This window comes from Oncorhynchus mykiss, chromosome 11, assembly GCF_013265735.2.
Source record: "Oncorhynchus mykiss isolate Arlee chromosome 11, USDA_OmykA_1.1, whole genome shotgun sequence".
Lineage (NCBI taxonomy): Eukaryota > Metazoa > Chordata > Actinopteri > Salmoniformes > Salmonidae > Oncorhynchus > Oncorhynchus mykiss.
Genome location: NC_048575.1, coordinates 73221769 through 73242412, shown reverse-complemented (window position 1 = coordinate 73242412; position 20644 = coordinate 73221769). Strand labels below are relative to the sequence as shown.

The following is a 20644-nucleotide window of genomic DNA, read 5'->3' as shown; positions in this document are numbered from 1 at the left end:
GCATTTTTGGTTAATGCCACTCCGACATTGCTCGTCCTAATATTTATGTATTTCTTAATTCCAATCTTTTAGATTTGTGTGTATTGTTGTGTATTGTTAGATATTACTGCACTGTTGAAGCTAGGAACACATGCATTTTGTTACACCCGCAATAACATCTACTAAATATGTGTACGTTACCAATAACATTTGATTCGATTCGATTAGATTTTTTACAAGAATCCCAAACATTGGTAGAAGAAGTGTGCTCTGGGGTACTCACCCTCTGTCCGATGAGGCCCTGCTCTCCGAGGTTTCCTGCTGGTCCGAGGGCACCCTGTCACACAGGTCAATAACAAAATGAACAAATTGACGCTTTCCATTTCAATACACTGTGTGCAACATAAATAGACTGAATCGATTACTGGAAATGTGATTACTGGAAATGTGAATATGCCCCATTAGCTGTTGCCAAGGCAGCTACTCTTCCTGGTGTCCAAACATTGAGTACCTTGTTGAGTATTAAAGAGTATAATCTTACCTTCTCTCCTGATTCGCCTGGTAGTCCCCACTCCCCAACCTTTCCAGTTGGACCCTGTCAGAGAACAATTACCATTCATAATCAAATTAGGGGGCAAGGCATCGGTCACTGGAGCCTGAACTAAACACATTACACCACGAGAATGGCACACTACATCATGTAGAATAGTGTAACTCACCTTGACTCCCATCTCTCCCAGTGGACCCATAGTTCCTGGTGGCCCAGTAAGTCCCTATGGTGATAAGACAGAGCCATGGTATGATGTGATGACCGAGAGCACCAAAATACATTGGCCTGCGAAGCCCTTCGTATCCTAGGTAACTACACTGGTAAAACCAAACAAATACAGTGCAGATAAACAGCTAATGTGAGTGAAAAAAGGCAGCAAGAATAGAGTGTGAAAAAGACGTTGAGGATATACATGTGGATGGTGGAGACACGTTCATCTGGACTTGAGATGCAGACCCTCTCCTGGTGTCTTAGAACACAGAGTCAAAGCTTCTGAATGTGGTGGAAACTAGTGAATACTCAAATAGAGCTGTTTGCAGGAAGCTCAGAGTAAATCATCTGATCTTGTCCTCTCTCACTCCGTATTATTTTCTCTCTCTCTATGTCTCTCTCTATATATATATCTATGTCTCTCTCTCTCTCTATATATATATATATATATATATATGTCTCTCTCTCTCTCTCTATATATATATATCTCTATGTCTCTCTCTCTATATATGTCTCTCTCTATATATATATATATATATATCTATATATATATCTCTCTATGTCTCTCTCTCTCTCTATATATATATATATATATATCTATGTCTCTCTCTCTCTCTCTATATATATATATATATATATGTCTCTCTCTATATATATATATATATCTATGTCTCTCTCTCTCTATATATATATATATATATATATATATATATCTATGTCTCTCTCTCATATATATATATATATATATATATATATGTCTCTCTCTCTATATATATATATATATATATATATATATATATATATATATATATATATATATATATATATATCTATGTCTCTCTCTCTCTATATATATATATATCTATGTCTCTCTCTCTATATATATATATATATATATATATATATCTCTCTCTATGTCTCTCTATATATTTTTATCTCTCTCTCTCTCTATGTCTCTCTCTGTCTCTCTATATATATTTTTATCTCTCTCTCTATGTCTCTCTATATATATTTTTATCTCTCTCTCTCTCTATGTCTCTCTCTATGTCTCTGTATATATATTTTTTATCTCTCTCTCTCTATGTCTCTCTATATATATTTTTTATCTCTCTCTCTCTATGTCTCTCTCTATGTCTCTCTCTAAATATTTTTATCTCTCTCTCTCTATGTCTCTCTATACATATTTTTATCTCTCTCTCTGTCTCTCTCTATATATTTTTATCTCTCTCTCTCTCTCTCTCTCTCTATATATATATATATATATATATGTCTCTCTCTCTCTATATATATATATATATATCTCTATGTCTCTCTCTCTATATATATATATATATATATATATATATATATATATATATATATATATATATATATATATATATATATCTTTGTCTCTCTCTCTATATATATATATATATCTATGTCTCTCTGTTTCTTTCTCTCCCCCTTTTTCTCCCTCTCTCTTCCCGTTACATAATACAGGATGCAGGATGAAGCTTCCCTGGGCTGCTCAAGCAGAAGCTGCACCATTTCAGCTGTCGGATTGAAGATGTACTGTAGAGACAAGTGCACACTTAAGTCTGTCCAATGCCCCTAGTCACCTCTTCTCTAAGATGTTGGATGGGTCCAAAAAACCCTGATTTCAAGCTTCACAGATCCTAACCATAGGCAGAATGATTACCAGCAGGTGTAAGGAGACCTTATGGTAAACACAGTCAGGAATAGTAATGAAATCAGACAGCTTCCTGGCTTGAAGGTGAATTATCATGCAAAACTGATGTGGCAGCAAGTGTTAAGCTCTATAGGAATTTAAATATAGGAAATAACACCCGTATCCCTGACTGGGCTGGAGACAGTTAGGCCTGGCAGGGTAAAACAACAAGATGGCGCCTACAATGGTCGCCCTTTTGCAAGCTCCCAGCCAACTTTGTAGTCTTTTTTTTGTTGTGTGTTATTTTGTACTTTATTTGATCAGAAAGGTTCTAGTATTATTTCCTATGACCGACAAACACTTCTGGACATCAGATCGGAGATTACTCACCACAAATTCGACTTTCCGGTGTGGAATCCTCTGTCTAGACTACCCAAAGCAGTTATCTTCATCACGGAAGCCACTTTTCCAAAAAGACCCCGCCAGAGGAGGGGAAGAAGAGCTGGAGTTCTAGTCCAATTAAGGAAAAGGGAAAACCAACCTCCACGCCCTGGTATATTACTAGCTAATGTCTGTTTTGCTCATGCGGACCAGGATATGTTCCGGGCCTCCTCTGGGAATGGCGTTGACGACTACACTAACTAACTAAGTACACTGTCTCTGGGTGCATAATGCATAAAGGATGTTGTTCCTACAGTGATGATTAGAACGTACCCAAACCAAAAAAACTGGATACATGGTATCATTCGTGAAAAACTTAAAGCGCAAACCATTGCATTTAACAACAGTAAAGTGACTGGAAACACGGAGGAGTATAAACAGAACAAACAACACAGAGCCATTGTCATGGGTCCCCACTGCTCACGAGGACTGCAGGCTCCTGATCTCTGTAGCCAACATGAGGAGGACCTTCAAGCGCGTTAACCCTCGCAATACTGCTGTGTCCTCAGAGCATGGGCAGACCAGCTGGCTGGAGTGTTTATGGACATTTTCAATCTCGACTATCCCAGTCTATCATCCCCACTTGCTTAAAAATGGCGAACATTGTTCCTCTACCCAAGCAAGCCAAGGTAACTGAACTAAATGACTATCACCCTGTAGCACTCACTTCTCCACCATACTCAACACGGTTGACCCACTTATAATGTGCATACCACCCCAACAGATCCATGGACAGTGCAATTCCCCTTGCACAGCACACCGCCCTATCCCACCTGGACAAGAGGATTACCTATGTGAGAATGCTGTTAATTGACTACAGCTCAGCTTCTGAAACCATAGTGCCCTGTAAGCTTGTCACTAAGCTCAGGGCCTTGGTGCTAAACTCCTCCCTGCGCAACTGGATCCTAGATTTGCTGACGGGCTGACCCCAGGTGGTGAGGGTAGGCAACAACACCTTCACCACGCTGATTCTCACAGGGGCCCCCATGGAGTGTGTGCTCAGCCCTCTCCTGTGCTCCCCGTTTACCCATGACTGTGTGGCCACGCACAACTCCAACTCAATCAATAAGTTTGCTGACAACACAACAGTGGTAGGCCTGATCACCAACAACAACGCCACAGTGGTGCCAAGACAATAACCTCTCTCTCAACAAAACGAAGTAGCTTATCGTCGACTACAGGAGACAGAAGAGGGAGCATGTCCCCATCCTCATCGACAGGCCACAGTGAATAGGGTCAAAAGCTTCAAGTTCCTCTGCATGCACATCACTGAGGACCTGAAATGGTCTCGCCACAAGAGCGCCTCTACAACCTCAGACGGCTGAAGAAATGTGGTATGTCCCCTAAGACCCTCACAAACTTCTACAGATGCACCATTGAGAGCATTCAGTAGGGCTGCATCACCACCTGGTACGGCAACTGCTCCACCCTCAAGCACAACGCATCACCGGGCCATGCAGCCTGCCCTCCGGAGCGTCTATTGCACTCGGTGTCAAGGGAAGGCCAAGAAGATCATCAAGGACCTCAGTCCCCCGAGCCACGGACTGTTCACTCGGCTGACGCCCGACAGACGGAGACAATACAGATCCATCAAAGCCAAGATCGAGAGACTAAAAAACGGATTCAATTACCAGGCAATCAGACAGCCATCAATAGCCGTCACAAGCTATCACACACTCACACTCACAGCCAACACTGCTGTCCCATGTTGTAGAGACATGGAACCACTGGTCACTTCCCGTTTCACACTGTGTATTTAAATACTGTATCCCCGACATAGCTTATTCTGATATTACTACTACTCTACATTGTATTTTAGTTATACTGTTTATACACACTGCATATTCATTTCTATTCTGGATTCTTGACATACCTCCTAATATATCTACTGCTGTACATAGCATTCCTAGTATATCTTATGTCAATTCCCCCGGTGTACATATGTATAGATTGCATTTTGATACTGCTACAGGGCTATTCCCCCGGTGTACATATGTATAGATTGTATTTTGATACTGCTACAGGGCTATTCCCCCGGTGTACATATGTATAGATTGCATTTTGCTACCGCTACAGGGCTATTCCCCCGGTGTACATATGTATAGATTGTATTTTGATACTGCTACAGGGCTATTCCCCCGGTGTACATATGTATAGATTGCATTTTGCTACCGCTACAGGGCTATTCCCCCGGTGTACATATGTATAGATTGTATTTTGATACCGCTACAGGGCTATTCCCCCGGTGTACATATGTATAGATTGTATTTTGATACTGCTACAGGGCTATTCCCCCGGTGTACATATGTATAGATTGCATTTTGATACCGCTACAGGGCTATTCCCCCGGTGTACATATGTATAGATTGTATTTTGATACCGCTACAGGGCTATTCCCCCGGTGTACATATGTATAGATTGTATTTTGATACTGCTACAGGGCTATTCCCCCGGTGTACATATGTATAGATTGCATTTTGATACCGCTACAGGGCTATTCCCCCGGTGTACATATGTATAGATTGTATTTTGATACTGCTACAGGGCTATTCCCCCGGTGTACATATGTATAGATTGTATTTTGATACTGCTACAGGGCTATTCCCCCGGTGTACATATGTATAGATTGCATTTTGATAATGCTACAGGGCTATTCCCCCGGTGTACATATGTATAGATTGCATTTTGATACTGCTACAGGGCTATTCCCCCGGTGTACATATGTATAGATTGTATTTTGATACTGCTACAGGGCTATTCCCCCGGTGTACATATGTATAGATTGCATTTTGATACTGCTACAGGGCTATTCCCCCGGTGTACATATGTATAGATTGCATTTTGATACTGCTACAGGGCTATTCCCCCGGTGTACATATGTATAGATTGCATTTTGCTACTGCTACAGGGCTATTCCCCCGGTGTACATATGTATAGATTGTATTTTGATACTGCTACAGGGCTATTCCCCCGGTGTACATATGTATAGATTGCATTTTGATACTGCTACAGGGCTATTCCCCCGGTGTACATATGTATAGATTGCATTTTGATACTGCTACAGGGCTATTCCCCCGGTGTACATATGTATAGATTGTATTTTGATACCGCTACAGGGCTATTCCCCCGGTGTACATATGTATAGATTGCATTTTGATACTGCTACAGGGCTATTCCCCCGGTGTACATATGTATAGATTGCATTTTGATACTGCTACAGGGCTATTCCCCCGGTGTACATATGTATAGATTGTATTTTGATACTGCTACAGGGCTATTCCCCCGGTGTACATATGTATAGATTGCATTTTGATACTGCTACAGGGCTATTCCCCCGGTGTACATATGTATAGATTGCATTTTGATACTGCTACAGGGCTATTCCCCCGGTGTACATATGTATAGATTGCATTTTGATACTGCTACAGGGCTATTCCCCCGGTGTACATATGTATAGATTGCATTTTGATACTGCTACAGGGCTATTCCCCCGGTGTACATATGTATAGATTGCATTTTGATACTGCTACAGGGCTATTCCCCCGGTGTACATATGTATAGATTGCATTTTACTACTGCTACAGGGCTATTCCCCCGGTGTACATATGTATAGATTGTATTTTGATACCGCTACAGGGCTATTCCCCCGGTGTACATATGTATAGATTGCAATTTGATACTGCTACAGGGCTATTCCCCCGGTGTACATATGTATAGATTGCATTTTGATACTGCTACAGGGCTATTCCCCCGGTGTACATATGTATAGATTGCATTTTGATACTGCTACAGGGCTATTCCCCCGGTGTACATATGTATAGATTGCATTTTGATACTGCTACAGGGCTATTCCCCCGGTGTACATATGTATAGATTGCATTTTGATACTGCTACAGGGCTATTCCCCCGGTGTACATATGTATAGATTGCATTTTGATACCGCTACAGGGCTATTTTGGATGTTGATTGGATTTGCCGCCTTTTTTCTTTTCTTTATTTTAAAAAATATTTTAATTGTTTGAGATTTGACTGCATTGATAGAAGGTACGTTTTTCAATACACCACTATAACACCTGCTAAACTGTGTATGCGACCAATAATTTGATTTGATTTGGGAGATGATGCCTCAGAGTAACATTTAGAGGTAAAAGAACTTACCGGCTCTCCTGCTATTCCTTTGGCACCTGGAGCTCCTGAGGGTCCTTTGCGACCCTGGAATATTACAAACCCATTGTAAGGAATGGAGATAGTTTAGTGCAAGTCCATTTTCTACTATATCCAGTGCATCCCATCCCTATGCTAGTTGGTTTCGTTACACCAATACATTACTCTTACATTCATATATAAGTGTAATGTCCAACATGCTACACACAAGCCTCTCTTTTCCAATTGCTAATGGTTTCCCCCAACAGGTGTCCACCCTAGTCATGACTAACCTAAAACAGCACTCTGTTAGCCCAATCACTTACTGGAAATCCTTTAGGCCCAGCTTCCCCAGGCTCCCCAATCTTTCCCTGGAACAAAATAACACAGAAAGAACAAGGGTTTTAAATAATAAACACATAATATGGTCATTTAGCAGAAATATTATGGTCATTTAGCACTGCAGACACATTTATGTAAAGTGGCACACGGTTGACATTAATATTCAATGTGAATGTCCCATGCTGGAATCAAATCGACAGCTTTAACATTGAATCTTACCAGCACTGTACTCTAACTAAATGAGCCATTGGAACCGCTGATGTAAATGTATTTACAAGTTGAATGTAGTACGAATGGGGACTAGCGTGTTTGTCAATATGCATACTACCGTGCTCCATACTCACGCTCCGAGTGCATTCTCTGAGGACATTCTCTTGGGTACATACTTGTGAGGACGAGAGTGTGGATAACGCATAAAGCAATACATTTGAGCAGCGCTCCCCCTACTGTATTACCTCACGCTACACCTCCCCATTCACTGTACCTCTTCCAGCCAGGACAATGGCAACAATAGAGACCAAACAAGATACACACAAAGCAAATGTTCTACTTCATAACTATCAGTCAGCTACATAATCATAATAATCCAACAATCAGATAGTTTAACAAGCAAATATCACATAAAACGAATGATATGCAAAGTAGATGTCAATTATACGTGGGTAGCTAGCTGCCAAATAACCAACAGTAGTAGCGAGCCAGTTAATGTTAGGCCTATTGACTTACTATGGGCTCGCGATCTAAACATGCCGATATTAATACATTATGGCGCAGCGGTCGAAGGCACTGCATCTCAGTGCTAGAGGTGTCCCTACAGACACCCTGGTTCAAATCCAAGCTGTATCACAACCAGCCGTGATTGGGAGTCCCATAGGGCGGTGCGCAATTGGCACAGTGTTATGAGGGTTTGGCCAGTGTAGGCCGTCATTTTAAATACACATTTCTTCTGAATAACTGACTTGCCTAGTTAAATAAAATAACATAAATAAATTAACGTATTAAGATCAAATATTGTAGTTAGGTAACATGTGAATGGGAAACATTTCATTCCAAAGTCTGGGCTTATTTTCTCTTGCTTCAACTCAATTAACATGGTTTTACGCGGTTGCGGCATATTTAGGTGCATACTTTCCGTTGAGGCTTGCATCGATATGCTAACGGAGTAAGCATCCGAGAAGTTCCCTCTGTGCTCCGTTTTGCATACTTTTGATTTGGACTCATCTCCTACACTCCCATGCTCCAATTTGGTGCACGTGGAAGGAAGTAGGTAGTATGCGTTTTGAGAAACACCCATAGGCTCATCGTACTATATTCATTACCAGGCATGGCAAAGTAGTCATGTGAGGTAGGAAAGCATATACCCAAAGGTCCATGGTTTGGACACGGCCAATAACTGGGCAGAGTGGGAGGGTATGAGCAAAAACTGTTATTAAAAACGTAACGGTCTTAAAACTGCTCATACTACATACCATCTCCCCTGGGAAGCCTAGTTTTCCTGGTGGACCATCAGGACCCTGTAGAAAAACAAATTTGGCAATGTCACTTCTGGTCTTACTAACACAGACAGACACACACAGACAGACGCACACACACAATACCCAAGAACTCTTGTCTTTAAGAATGCCACAAACAGTTTACAATCATTTTAATTAAACGTTTCCCAAAGTTGGCAAAGAAAATATCCCTAAAAGAAGATCATGTCCCAGAAAGTGTCCTTCAGATGTTGAAAATAATGAAAGCAATAAAAGACTTGTGAACAAAGCCACATTTAAAACTATTATATGGACATATTTAAGTACCAAATTAAGGCACAAACAGATGCAGCATTGCAGTATCCATGTTTTCCATTGGCTGTGGTTGGTGTGTTCATTGGGGAATAAAGTCATAGTGTTTCGTAACTGAGGAGCTCAATGCAGCAGAACAGCCAATAGTGTGACCTCTGAACTTTTAACCCCATCCTCACCTTTCCTCCAACTGACCCCTTCTCCCCAGCTGGACCGTCAGGACCCCTCGGACCCTGAAGGAGAGAGCGAGAGAGAGAGAAAGAGTGAGAGAGAGTGAGAGAGAGAGAGTGATATATGTATATATTTGAGAGTGAGAGAGAGAGAGCGAGAGAGTGATATATATATATATATATATGAGAGAGAGAGAGAGAGAGAGAAAGTCAGGAGAGACTAATTGAATGAATATAAAGTGTCCTCTTCTTCATGTAGAGCTCTTCAGACAGAAAGGCGTTTAACAGCAATAAATGTGGTCTAACATAAACGTTTAAATGTTCCCATTCTACTGCAATTGTGTAAATTTGAGGAATTGCTTAAAAAAACAATTTCATATTTCATTTAGGCACTTCCCATGAATGTGGTGGGTACCGTGGTTACAGAGAGGAAAGAGTGATTATTAGAGACAGTTTTAAACATGCGACTATGGTTGGAGACACAGAAGGAGAGGTGACTGGTCGGTGCTGTAAACGCTAGGGGTTTTCTCCGAAAGCCACTTGTGACCTATACAGTAAAATGCACACTGATGTCTCGATTCTGCTCCCGTCATCTTTCCATGATCACATGGCCACAGTATTCAGCTGAACATTGGGGACAGTGTCACACAGAGAAGCCATGACCTTTCAAATACCAACTGCTAAATCATCTGGACCGAAACAACTAGATATCAATGCCTAGGATTCCTGCAGAGAAACTCAAAATATAAGTGAACAGTTTCACAAATTTGATAAAGGAAAATGATCCATGTGCTTAATTAAAGCATCTAGCATGGGTGCATCAAATATAAAAAGCCATTCTGGCATTGAAGAAAGCATGTTCTGTTTGAAGGAGAAAAATACAGGCTTAGTCATATGCAGTGAACTAGCCTCAACGTTTGTGAGGAGAGGACATCGCTGATAGGACAGCAATTATAGGTCACTTATCCCATGTAAATTCCAGTCAGCCGTCTGATTAGGGTTGGGCAGTATGCAGATTTTCATACCTTCATACCGTTTCTATACCATACCGGGGAAGACCGTATTACTGGAAGTGCACACAGGGGGCGCTATTTCAAATAGAAAAAAATGTAAACGCACAAAATAAAGGGATCTTGATCCAGGAGGGGATGAATGTCTCTGCTGTAACCAAGAAGCTTGATCTTGACATCTAGCCACTTTGCTAGCAAGTTAGCCAACCATTTAATGCATAACTGGAGCCCTGAGCTGGATATAATTGATTTGACACATCTTATATTTCTTATAATTATTCTTAACTTAGTGTTAGTTATAAGCAGTGTCATAGCATGCACCCCTGCAGGCCCCGCGAGGCGGGAGTGCCCCCAACCCCCCCCCCCCGGCATTGAAAACATACCGTTGATATTTGGAAATACCCTGGTATACGGAATAAACCGTATATCGCCCAGGTCTACCTGTGATGTTGGTAAACTACTTTGTTCCATTGCACAGGACAGACAGTAACTAGACACAGTCATTCAGTTTGCTGAGTGATGCCGGTTCTCTACTCATCTCTCTCCGCTGAGTTCATGGGAATTGAACCGTCCTGTTTCTTTCAAACCCGAGATGATCGTGACGCTGACTACACTTGTCCATTCTCTACTCTGGCTATGACGCCAGGATCTGTTCTGCGTCGTATACATTCGACCAGACCATGCCTTTTTGCTGAACTTCTACAAATCAAATCATCAAATCAAATGTATTTATATAGCCCTTCGTACATCAGCTGATATCTCAAAGTGCTGTACAGAAACCCAGCAAGCAATGCAGCTGTTGAAGCACGTTGGCTAGGAAAAACTCCCTAGAAAGGCAAAAACCTAGGAAGAAACCTAGAGAGGAACCAGGGGTGGCCAGTCCTCTTCCGGCTGTGCCGGGTGGAGATTATATCAGAACATGGCCAAGATGTTCAAACTACCATGCGCATCTCTGTGAATAGTATGGCTCTTGGTCTTATAGGAAGAAGAGACTGGATGTATGGTCGAGGTCAAAGATTCAAGGTGGCCGGCATGTGTTTTGTTATTGTACACATATGATTTGGGGAGATGCATCCCTTGAGGCCTGCAGAGTCATGTATAAAAATAACTTACACCAGAGGGGGTTAGAGTCAATGACAGAACTGTATACTGTACTCTCGTTGTTCCTCCTCCAGCCTCATTCAAAACCACACTTACTATGGCTGTCCAACCTCAACATATGCCAGTAAACACTCAAGTAACAAAGGAGGACTTGGACTGATGCTGTATAGTAAATGGTCCAATCTGTTGTTACAGAAACTTCTCTCTCAAACAGATATACATCATCTCTGTTCCCAGTACTGCTGTGTTACTGGCTAGCCTGGATGTCAGTCTGCTAGCCTGGGTGTCAGTCTGCTAGCCTGGGTGTCAGTCTGCTAGCCTGGGTGCCAGTCTGCTAGCCTGGGTGCCAGTCTGCTAGCCTGGGTGCCTGCTCTCTTGACAACTCCTTATGGGATTGTCATAACATGTTTGGCTTGATACTAGGTCTCTGTTTGTTCCTAGGCTTGATAATGGAGTTGGCAAGATCCCAAACAGATCTGGGACCAGTTGGTAGTGGTGCTGATCTAAAAGGTATCACTGTCTGGCAAGGTTTGAGTAGATTTTGTTGCCGGTGCTTTAATAACTGATGTATATAAGGCATTATTATTTAACTTTGAAAAATGTCTGCCTCAGAACCAGCTGGTGATCGTTTCTAATATTAGTCCACTAACAGGCCTAGGCAGCCTTTGGTCACTGTCCCAATAGATGACGCTGAGGGGTATTTTCCATTTCTTAATGTGTCTTAACTGAGTTTAATTGCATTCATCTTCTATGGTTTATTTTTACAAGCCTTATTATAATTTAGTGCTAATCTAAGTTATTAAATATTCAATATGGTTTTGCATAGAACATTAAATGATTTATGCAAAATTATTCCATAATATGCCTATAATTATACCACTTATGCATACTAGAGAGATCAGTCATGAAGTTGGATAGACCTTTGATTAAAGTTAACCCTTTAATCAAACTGTACAATAAAGGGTTACCAAGGGTTATTTTGTAGTTGAAGCTGTGAGACTGTGCATTGGTGTCATGATGGCAAATCTATAGTTAGCGTGCGATGGTCTGGAAAAGTTTCCATCCACAGCGATACTAGCTTGAATTAATAAAAAAATGTAGCCATAACAAATTATGGCGTGTAGAGAAAGTAGTGGATGCTGAAGGAATACACCCTGTTCCTTACCCTCCTGCCTTTAGGTCCTCTGATCCCACCGAGACCGCTCGAACCGGCTGGACCCTGCAGGAGGAAGAACACACCACATTATATGATGCAAGGCAGCAACATTACCACACTCACTGAGACGAGTAGCAGGACTGACTAATGAGACAGGAGCTGGGCCTACAGGATGCTAGTGAATGTAATGCATATCTATCATGACCAAAGAGCTGATCCCATGCCCCTGAAGGATATGCTTTTAGTCATGCACAGGAGATCCTACTGAGATGAAGCATGTCATTTTCAAAGGACACCTGGTCAGAAGAAGTAGAAGAGTATGCTCTGCTGTTAACACTAATGCACTCTGCTGCTGCAGTCTCCTGCGCAGCTTGCTAAAGCATCTCTGAGTCTGACCGGCATGTCTTGCCACAACTTGTGTGATGTCGGTGCACGGCATGAGGAGACTAAAGACATGTAAACATGCTATAAAGGTAAAGGGTGGGAGCTGCATTAGCTTAGCCAGAGGTGCTAAAGTTTACAGCTGGCATGGCAGTACTGAGCAATCCTGACACTGATTGAGTGTCTTTCTGTCACTTCGCATCAACATCAACCAAGGTATGTGCTGTGGGGAATGTCTCCCAAACGCCTCGTGTGTACAACTGTCTTTAGTGTCTAAATGAGCGAAGATTAAACAGTATTAGTGAGGCCTCATCACAGACCTTTCTTGGCTATGTTTACGTAGCTGGATTCCAAACAAGGCAGGCAACAAACCCTTGAGGAGCCAGAATGGGTAGTAGCCTAAGAGTTTTAAGAGGCTAAGTCTGACCTTTGAAGACACTTAAACTAAACTCAAACAGACTCTATGCCAAGCTGCTGAACGTACCAAATAGAACAGGTTTTAACTTGATGTCTCATTCAGTTTGTTTACAGCAGTGATGCCTTGCTTCTAAATGCATTCTGCCATGCTGCATCTAATGCCAAACTAGAAACGATGCTTTTTCAGAATAGTGCTGGTGGGATGGGGTTCATTCTTGTAGTAAATCTACAGGGCACAAGACGTTTAAAATGGTACCAAATGTTATGGGCCGGTTTCCCAGACCCAAATTAAGACTATTCCATGGAATAAAAATAATCTCCACTGAAAGTTTTTTCTGGTCCAGGACTATGCTTAATCTGTGTCTGGGAAACTGGCACTAAATGTGTAAAGCTAACAGGCTTTACTTACTGGTATCCCTAGAGGTCCTGATGAACCACACTCTCCAGGAGTTCCAGGATGACCCTGACAGACACACAGAACAACAGCATGAAAACATTCATCATACTTCAAACCCATTTAAAACCCCTTTCTAACATACTCTAATACTGACAGTGAACTGATGACTATTGACAATTGTTAGCTGTATTTTTAGACTGTAAGACATGGCTGACTGAACAGTTTGTTAGTTTAGGTACGCGCTTAGGGGGAAAAAAGTGCTATCTAGAACCTAAAATAGTTTTCCGGCTGTCCCCATAGGAAAATCCTTTGAAGAACCGTTTTTGGTTCCAGGTAGAACCTTTTTGAGTTCCATGTAGAATCCTTTCCCTAGAGGGTTCTACATGGAACCCAGCATAGTTCTATCTGGAACCAAAAAGGGTTCTCCCTTGGGGACAGCCAAAAAACTCTTCTGGAACCCTTTTTTGTAAGAGTGTAGTGAGATCTGACATAACTGTATCTGCCTTACTCTATCGCTTCTCAATAGCTGCAGCACTGTGTTGTTATACAATGAACATCTTGAGTCAATATGCTGAGAAGATAATGTAGATGCAAACAATATGGGGCTTCCAGCTGTTTGCTGCTGTGTGAAGCATTTACAATACTAGGTAATGAGTTGAGAGACCAAGAAGAGATATAAAAATTATTCATTTGGAAACTTCTGCACATTTATGTACTACATAAATGCTATCCTCGCTACAGTGCATCCCAACATGAAGTTGAGCTGACTGACAGTATGACTAACAAAAACGTAATTTCGTACAAGATGTACAAGCTATACATATCTCTTTCTCAGTCAGAAGGTTACCTGTCTTAGTGCCACATTGCTCATCTCCAAGCCCCCAAATGACATCCTGTCCTACCCATATAGCGTTGAATGCCCCTGGGAATAGAGACGGGGTCCAGACTTACTCCTTACCATCGCCCCCTTTTCCCCTGGCGGTCCAGGCAATCCCATCTCCCCACGGTCCCCCTGAAAAAACATATAGCACTGTAGTTTAGTTTATTATTAGCTGCGATTGTTTCCTCTGGCGGTCCAGGCAATCCCATCTCCCCACCGTCCCCCTGGGAAAACCAACACGGCTATGAGGACCCTGCATCACATAAGTAGGACCAGGAGTTTTCCCTGTAGTTAGTTATGGTCAGGTCACAAAAAAGGTTTAAAAAATGATGATGCCATGGGAATATAGTTAGCAGGGCGGCAGATAGCCTAGTGGTTAGAGCGTTGGACTCTAGTTTGAATCTCCGAACTGACAAAAATCTGTTGATGTGCCCTTGAGCAAGGCACTTAACCCTAATTGCTCACGGTTCGCCGTTGATAATGGCAGACCCTGGCTGTGACCCCACTATCCGATGGTGTCTCAGTGGGATATGCAAAAAAATACATTGCCAATTCATACGTGTTTTAATACACACTTGTTGCACGTGTGAAATAGGACAAATATAAGCACCCACCAAATTATTATTATAATGCACTTAATAATTCACATTTCCTGTTGCTGCAAGATTATTTTCTTTCTGTAGCCAATTGGTTCAAATTAAGATCCTACATCTGTAGTTAAAGCACAAGACATCAACAGGAAGCAAACCCAGCAGGCAAAACGGGTTGAAATGGCATAATTAATTTTGACCAGCTTACAAATGTTTGTAAATAACGTCATTTCAACCATCTTTGCCCACTGGGAAAGTAGAGCAATAACAAATCTGAATCTTTCAATATGACCGAAACAACAGTTGAAAAGCCTTCCTGTAATGTCCAACGCAAAGATACACAGCTAACCTTTTCTCCTGCGAGGCCAGGCTCCCCAACAGGGCCGATGAAACCCATCAGCCCCTGCAGAGACCAACACAGGAAAGCACACAGTCAAAGTCCTGTACTTACACCATGGCCTGCAGAGCAGTGGAGCAACAGCAAAACACACACGCATGGACATACGCAGTAAGAGAGAGAAAGACGCACACACACACAAACAGACACACATAAACAGACACACACACAGAGTGAAGTATAAACAAACAGAGAGCGATAGAGAGGAGAGAGAGGAGCCTTTACCCTCTCGCCAAGCTTTCCGACCTCTCCAGTTATTCCGGTCTCGCCCTACAGCAGAATACCAAATTAGCATTTCAGAAAAAGATTCAAACCTTTTAAAGTTCAGATCAGTCAGAGAGAACATGCTTAGTTAGAGGCCAGTCCCCCTGGTAATAGAAACGTGACATCTAATTTACACACAGTTAAATGAGAGAGCGAGAGAGAGAGAGAGCAACACTGTAAACATATGTTTGCCATGCCAATAAAACGTTTTGATTTGAATTGAGAAAGAGAGAGAGAGAGAGTGATAGAGAGAGAGAGAGTGCTGTATGTGTAATGGTTACTGTTCATTTTTATTGTTTATTTCACTTTTGTATATTATCTGCCTCACTTGCTTTGGCAATGTTAAAACGTTTCCCATGCCAATAAAGCCCCTTGAATTTAATTTAATTTAATTGAGAGAGAGTGATAGAGACAGAGAGTGATAGACAAAGAGAGTGATAGAGAGAGTGATAGAGAGAGAGAGTGATAGAGAGAGAGAGTGATAGAGAGAGAGTGATAGACTCCGGCAGATGGATGGAGAGAGAGTGATAGAGTGAGAGTGATAGAGAAAGAGAGTGATAGAGAGAGAGAGTGATAGAGAGAGAGAGAAAGTGATAGAGAAAGAGAGTGATAGAGAGAGAGTGATAGAGAGAGAGAAAGTGATAGAGAAAGAGAGTGATAGAGAGAGAGTGATAGACTCTGGCAGATGGATTGAGAGAGTGATAGAGAGAGTGAGTGATAGAGGGAGAGAGTGATGGAGAGAAAGAGTGATATAGGGAGAGAGTGATAGAGAGAGAGTGATAATGAGAGAGAGAGAGATAGAGAGAGTGATAGCGAGAGAGAAGGTGATAGAGGGAGAGAGTGATAGAGAGAGAGAGTGATAGAAGGAGAGCGAGATAGAGAGAGAGAGTGATAGAGAGAGAGTGATTGAGAGAGAGAGACAGAGAGAGTGATAGAGAGAGAGTGATAGAGAGAGAGAGTGATAGACTCTGGCAGATGGATGGAGAGATAGCGATAGAGAGAGAGTGATAAAGAGAGTGATAGAGAGAGAGTGATTGAGAGAGGGAGAGAGATAGAGAGAGAGATAGAGGGAGAGAGTGATAGAGAGTGATAGAGCGAGAGAGAGTGATAGAGGGAGAGAGAGTGATATATAGAGAGTGATAGAGGGAGAGAGTGATAGAGAGAGAGTGATAGAGAGAGAGTGATAGAAAGAGAGAGTGATAGACTGGCAGATGGATGGAGAGATAGTGATAGAGAGAGAGGGAGAGAGAGAGGGGGAGAGTGAGAGAGTGACAGAGAGATAGAGAGTGAGAGAGTGATAGAGGGAGAGAGTGATAGAGAGAGAGTGATAGACATTGAGAGTGATAGAGAGAGAGTGACAGAGGGAGAGAGTGATAGAGAGAGAGTGATAGAGAGTGATAGAGGGAGTGAGTGATAGAGATAGAGATTGATAGAGAGAGAGAGAGTGATAGAAAGAGAGAGTGATAGAGAGAGAGAGTGATAGAGAGAGTGATAGAGAGAGAGTGGTAGAGAGAGAGTGATAGAGAGAGAGAGTGATAGAGAGAGTGATAGAGAGAGAGTGGTAGAGAGAGAGTGATAGAAAGAGAGAGTGATAGAGAGAGAGGGTGATAGAGAGAGAGATTGATAGAGAGAGAGAGAGTGATAGAAAGAGAGAGTGATAGAGAGAGAGAGAGTGATAGAGAGAGAGTGGTAGAGAGAGAGTGATAGAGAGAGAGAGTGATAGAGGGAGAGAGTGATAGAGGGAGAGAATGATAGAGAGAGAGTGATAGAGGGAGTGAGTGATAGAGAGAGAGAGTGATAGAGAGAGAGAGTGATAGAGGGAGTGAGTGATAGAGAGAGAGGGTGATAGAGAGAGAGATTGATAGAGAGCGAGAGAGTGATAGAAAGAGAGAGTGATAGAGAGAGAGAGTGATAGAGAGAGAGAGTGATAGAGAGAGAGTGGTAGAGAGAGAGTGATAGAGAGAGAGAGAGTGATAGAGGGAGAGAATGATAGAGAGAGAGTGATAGAGGGAGAGAGTGATAAACAGACAGAGTGATAGAGAGAGAGTGATAGACTCCGGCAGATGGATGGTGCATTACGTTAATAGAATCTGACCTTCAGTCCTTCGGGACCTGTTTTGCCTGGGAATCCCTGCCTTCCAGGTCTGCCCTGAACAGAAAACATACATGAACCATAGTACTGAACCTCATCAAACAGTACAGTAGAATCCTCATCTGCCCTAAAGATAACCGTCCTAGTACCGTAACCCACCCGCCACCACACTAACAAACCTACAGACAGAATATACTGTAAAGCTACAATCTGTCCTAAGGACTCCTCCAATCTGGCTTTAAGAGTGTCTGGATTACTGTATGGTGTGAAAATTATGGTTGACTTTGTCATGCAGTAGCATATTGTGTCCAAGACATTTTTCCTTTTAGGGACAGAATATTATACTGTCTTTTGATTGGACGTATGGGTTAGAACAATAAAACACTCAAAAACCTTAAAATGTTTTTAAGAGCACCAACAAAGCACTCGGCTTTCACACTCATTTCGTGGAATGTCTTCTGTTATTGTCAAAGTTTTAATTAATGCCTGAAAAAGATGTGCTACTTTTGTTGGCTTTTCCTGGCAAAGAAGAGAAAGGTCACTGTCCCTCTCTATATTATTCAAAGGCCCAAATCCATCAATAATGGAACCGAGAATTTAGCTCACTAATGCATTAGTAAAACATCATTGGATCTAACGTGTTATATTGAATCACTATTTTCAATGAGTTGTGGTGTCTGTCTTTCGGAGATGGCCGTTTGGCCGTTCTGTTCTTTAATGTGCTTAGTCATCTGTATGAGAGAGTAGAACTGGATTAGGGCTCTGCTGTTGTTGAACTGGATTAGAGCTCTGCTGTTGTTGAACTGGATTAGGGCTCTGCTGTTGTTGGACTTTATTAGTGATCTGCTGTTGTTGAACTTGATTAGGGCTCTGCTGTTGTTGAACTGGATTAGAGCTCTGCTGTTGTTGAACTGGATTAGGGCTCTGCTAATGTTGAACTGGATTAGAGCTCTGTTATTGTTGAATTGGATTAGAGCTATGCTATTGTTGAACTGGATTGGAGCTCTGCTATTGTTGAACTGGATTAGGGCTCTGCTACTGTTGAACTGGATTAGGGCTCTGCTGTTGTTGGACTTGATTAGTGATCTGCTGTTGTTGAACTGGATTAGGGCTCTGCTAGTGCTGAACTGGATTAGGGCTCTGCTACTGTTGAACTGGATTAGGGCTCTGCTGTTGTTGGACTTGATTAGGGCTCTGCTGTTGTTGAACTGGATTAGAGCTCTGCTGTTGTTGAACTGGATTAGGGCTCTGCTAATGTTGAACTGGATTAGAGCTCTGTTATTGTTGAATTGGATTAGAGCTATGCTATTGGTGAACGGGATTAGAGCTCTGCTATTGTTGAACTGGATAAATGCTCTGCTATTGTTGAACTAGATTAGTGCTCTGCTGTTGTTGAACTAGATTAGTGCTCTGCTGTTGTTGAACTAGATTAGTGCTCTGCTATTGTTGAACTAGATAAATCCTCTGCTATTGTTGAACTGGATAAATGCTCTGCTATTGTTGAACTGGATTAGAGCTCTGCTAACTGGAGTGATATATTGGCATGTATAGTTACATTTGGGACGACTCCAGACTAACTCTTTATTTAGTCTATAATGGATGCAAATGGGAAGTCTCTGTAGGAAGATGCATTATGATGGAATCCAAGGCCAGGCTACTCACTGACACAATCCGAAAAAAGGTCTGAATTTCAGAGCTCGTTTACCGGATCTAGGAGAGAGAGAGAGCCTGCATCCCAAATGACACCCTATTCCCTACACAACTTTAGACCAGAGCTCTATGGGCGCTAGTCAAAAGTAGTTCACTATATAGGGAATGAGGTGCTATTTGGGATGCAACCATAGTCTATCCTCATAGATATCCAGATGTTTAGGATTATTCAGAGTAAGGAATGGAGGATATGTCCATCTATGGTGGAGGACAAGCTCACAAAATATTAGGCAAGGGAAACAGAGAGCCATTCCAAGCCGTTTTATAAATTGATTTTTCAGTATTTTTAACGAAGCATTGACATTTACTTCCAGTGTTTAGCAAAATGGCCACTCTCCAAAAGTAACATCTTAAAAATGAATGCAGAAAGCAGATATTTGGACAGTTTTCATAATAATCCTACTAACTGGGCTAACTGCCTACGGACGGAAATGAATGGCTTTATTTTCATTGGTTCAAAACCAGAAAGCTTTGTTTTTTTATATAAGCCTATCTCATCCCAGGCTGTTGTCTTTGTATAACAGATGAGCACCATGTGGAGATGTGGCCGAGCACAGCAGTTTTACTAACCAAACTCATGCCACAAATGCACAATAAGCAGTCAGCCATATATCAAAATAGATCTTCTGCACAATAGAGTGACAACTCTGCCAAGAGCTAACGGTATATAGCTAAGCATATCATAGTGATTCAGCTGGATTTAAACACCAACTGAAGCAAATTGCTTCCCTCTCTGAAGGCTCCTGGTTATGAAACAGGCTTTGGGATGGTGAGTGACCCATATTGTATTTTTGGACTTCCTTGTTTTGTTTGTTTTGGTTTTGAGCTGTCCAATCAGCGCTCACCTCCGGTCCTGTAGGTCCAGGTGGTCCAAGTGGCCCCTCATCGCCCTGGAAAACAATATGGAGACAGAGGGTCAAGACAGGGACAAAACCCCTTTGCACCATCACTGGACTATGCGGAAACGCTAGATCGTTGC

The 20644-nt window shown here is 41.9% G+C and overlaps 1 protein-coding gene across 2 annotated transcripts in view; it reads right to left on the bottom strand.

The window, feature by feature from the left end:
* LOC110535110 (collagen alpha-1(XXVII) chain B) overlaps positions 1-20644 on the bottom strand; it is a 99427-nt gene that overhangs the window by 12380 nt on the left and 66403 nt on the right. For both annotated transcript variants that reach the window (XM_036936283.1, XM_036936284.1), the window contains 14 exons: positions 20511-20555; positions 17959-18012; positions 15825-15869; positions 15552-15605; positions 14691-14744; positions 13745-13798; positions 12547-12600; positions 9280-9333; positions 8786-8830; positions 7301-7345; positions 6990-7043; positions 699-752; positions 521-574; positions 263-316 (listed from right to left, as the gene is read on the bottom strand). In XM_036936283.1, coding sequence (XP_036792178.1) covers positions 263-316; positions 521-574; positions 699-752; positions 6990-7043; positions 7301-7345; positions 8786-8830; positions 9280-9333; positions 12547-12600; positions 13745-13798; positions 14691-14744; positions 15552-15605; positions 15825-15869; positions 17959-18012; positions 20511-20555 — 720 coding nt within the window. The remainder of the gene's footprint in view (positions 1-262; positions 317-520; positions 575-698; positions 753-6989; positions 7044-7300; positions 7346-8785; positions 8831-9279; positions 9334-12546; positions 12601-13744; positions 13799-14690; positions 14745-15551; positions 15606-15824; positions 15870-17958; positions 18013-20510; positions 20556-20644) is intronic.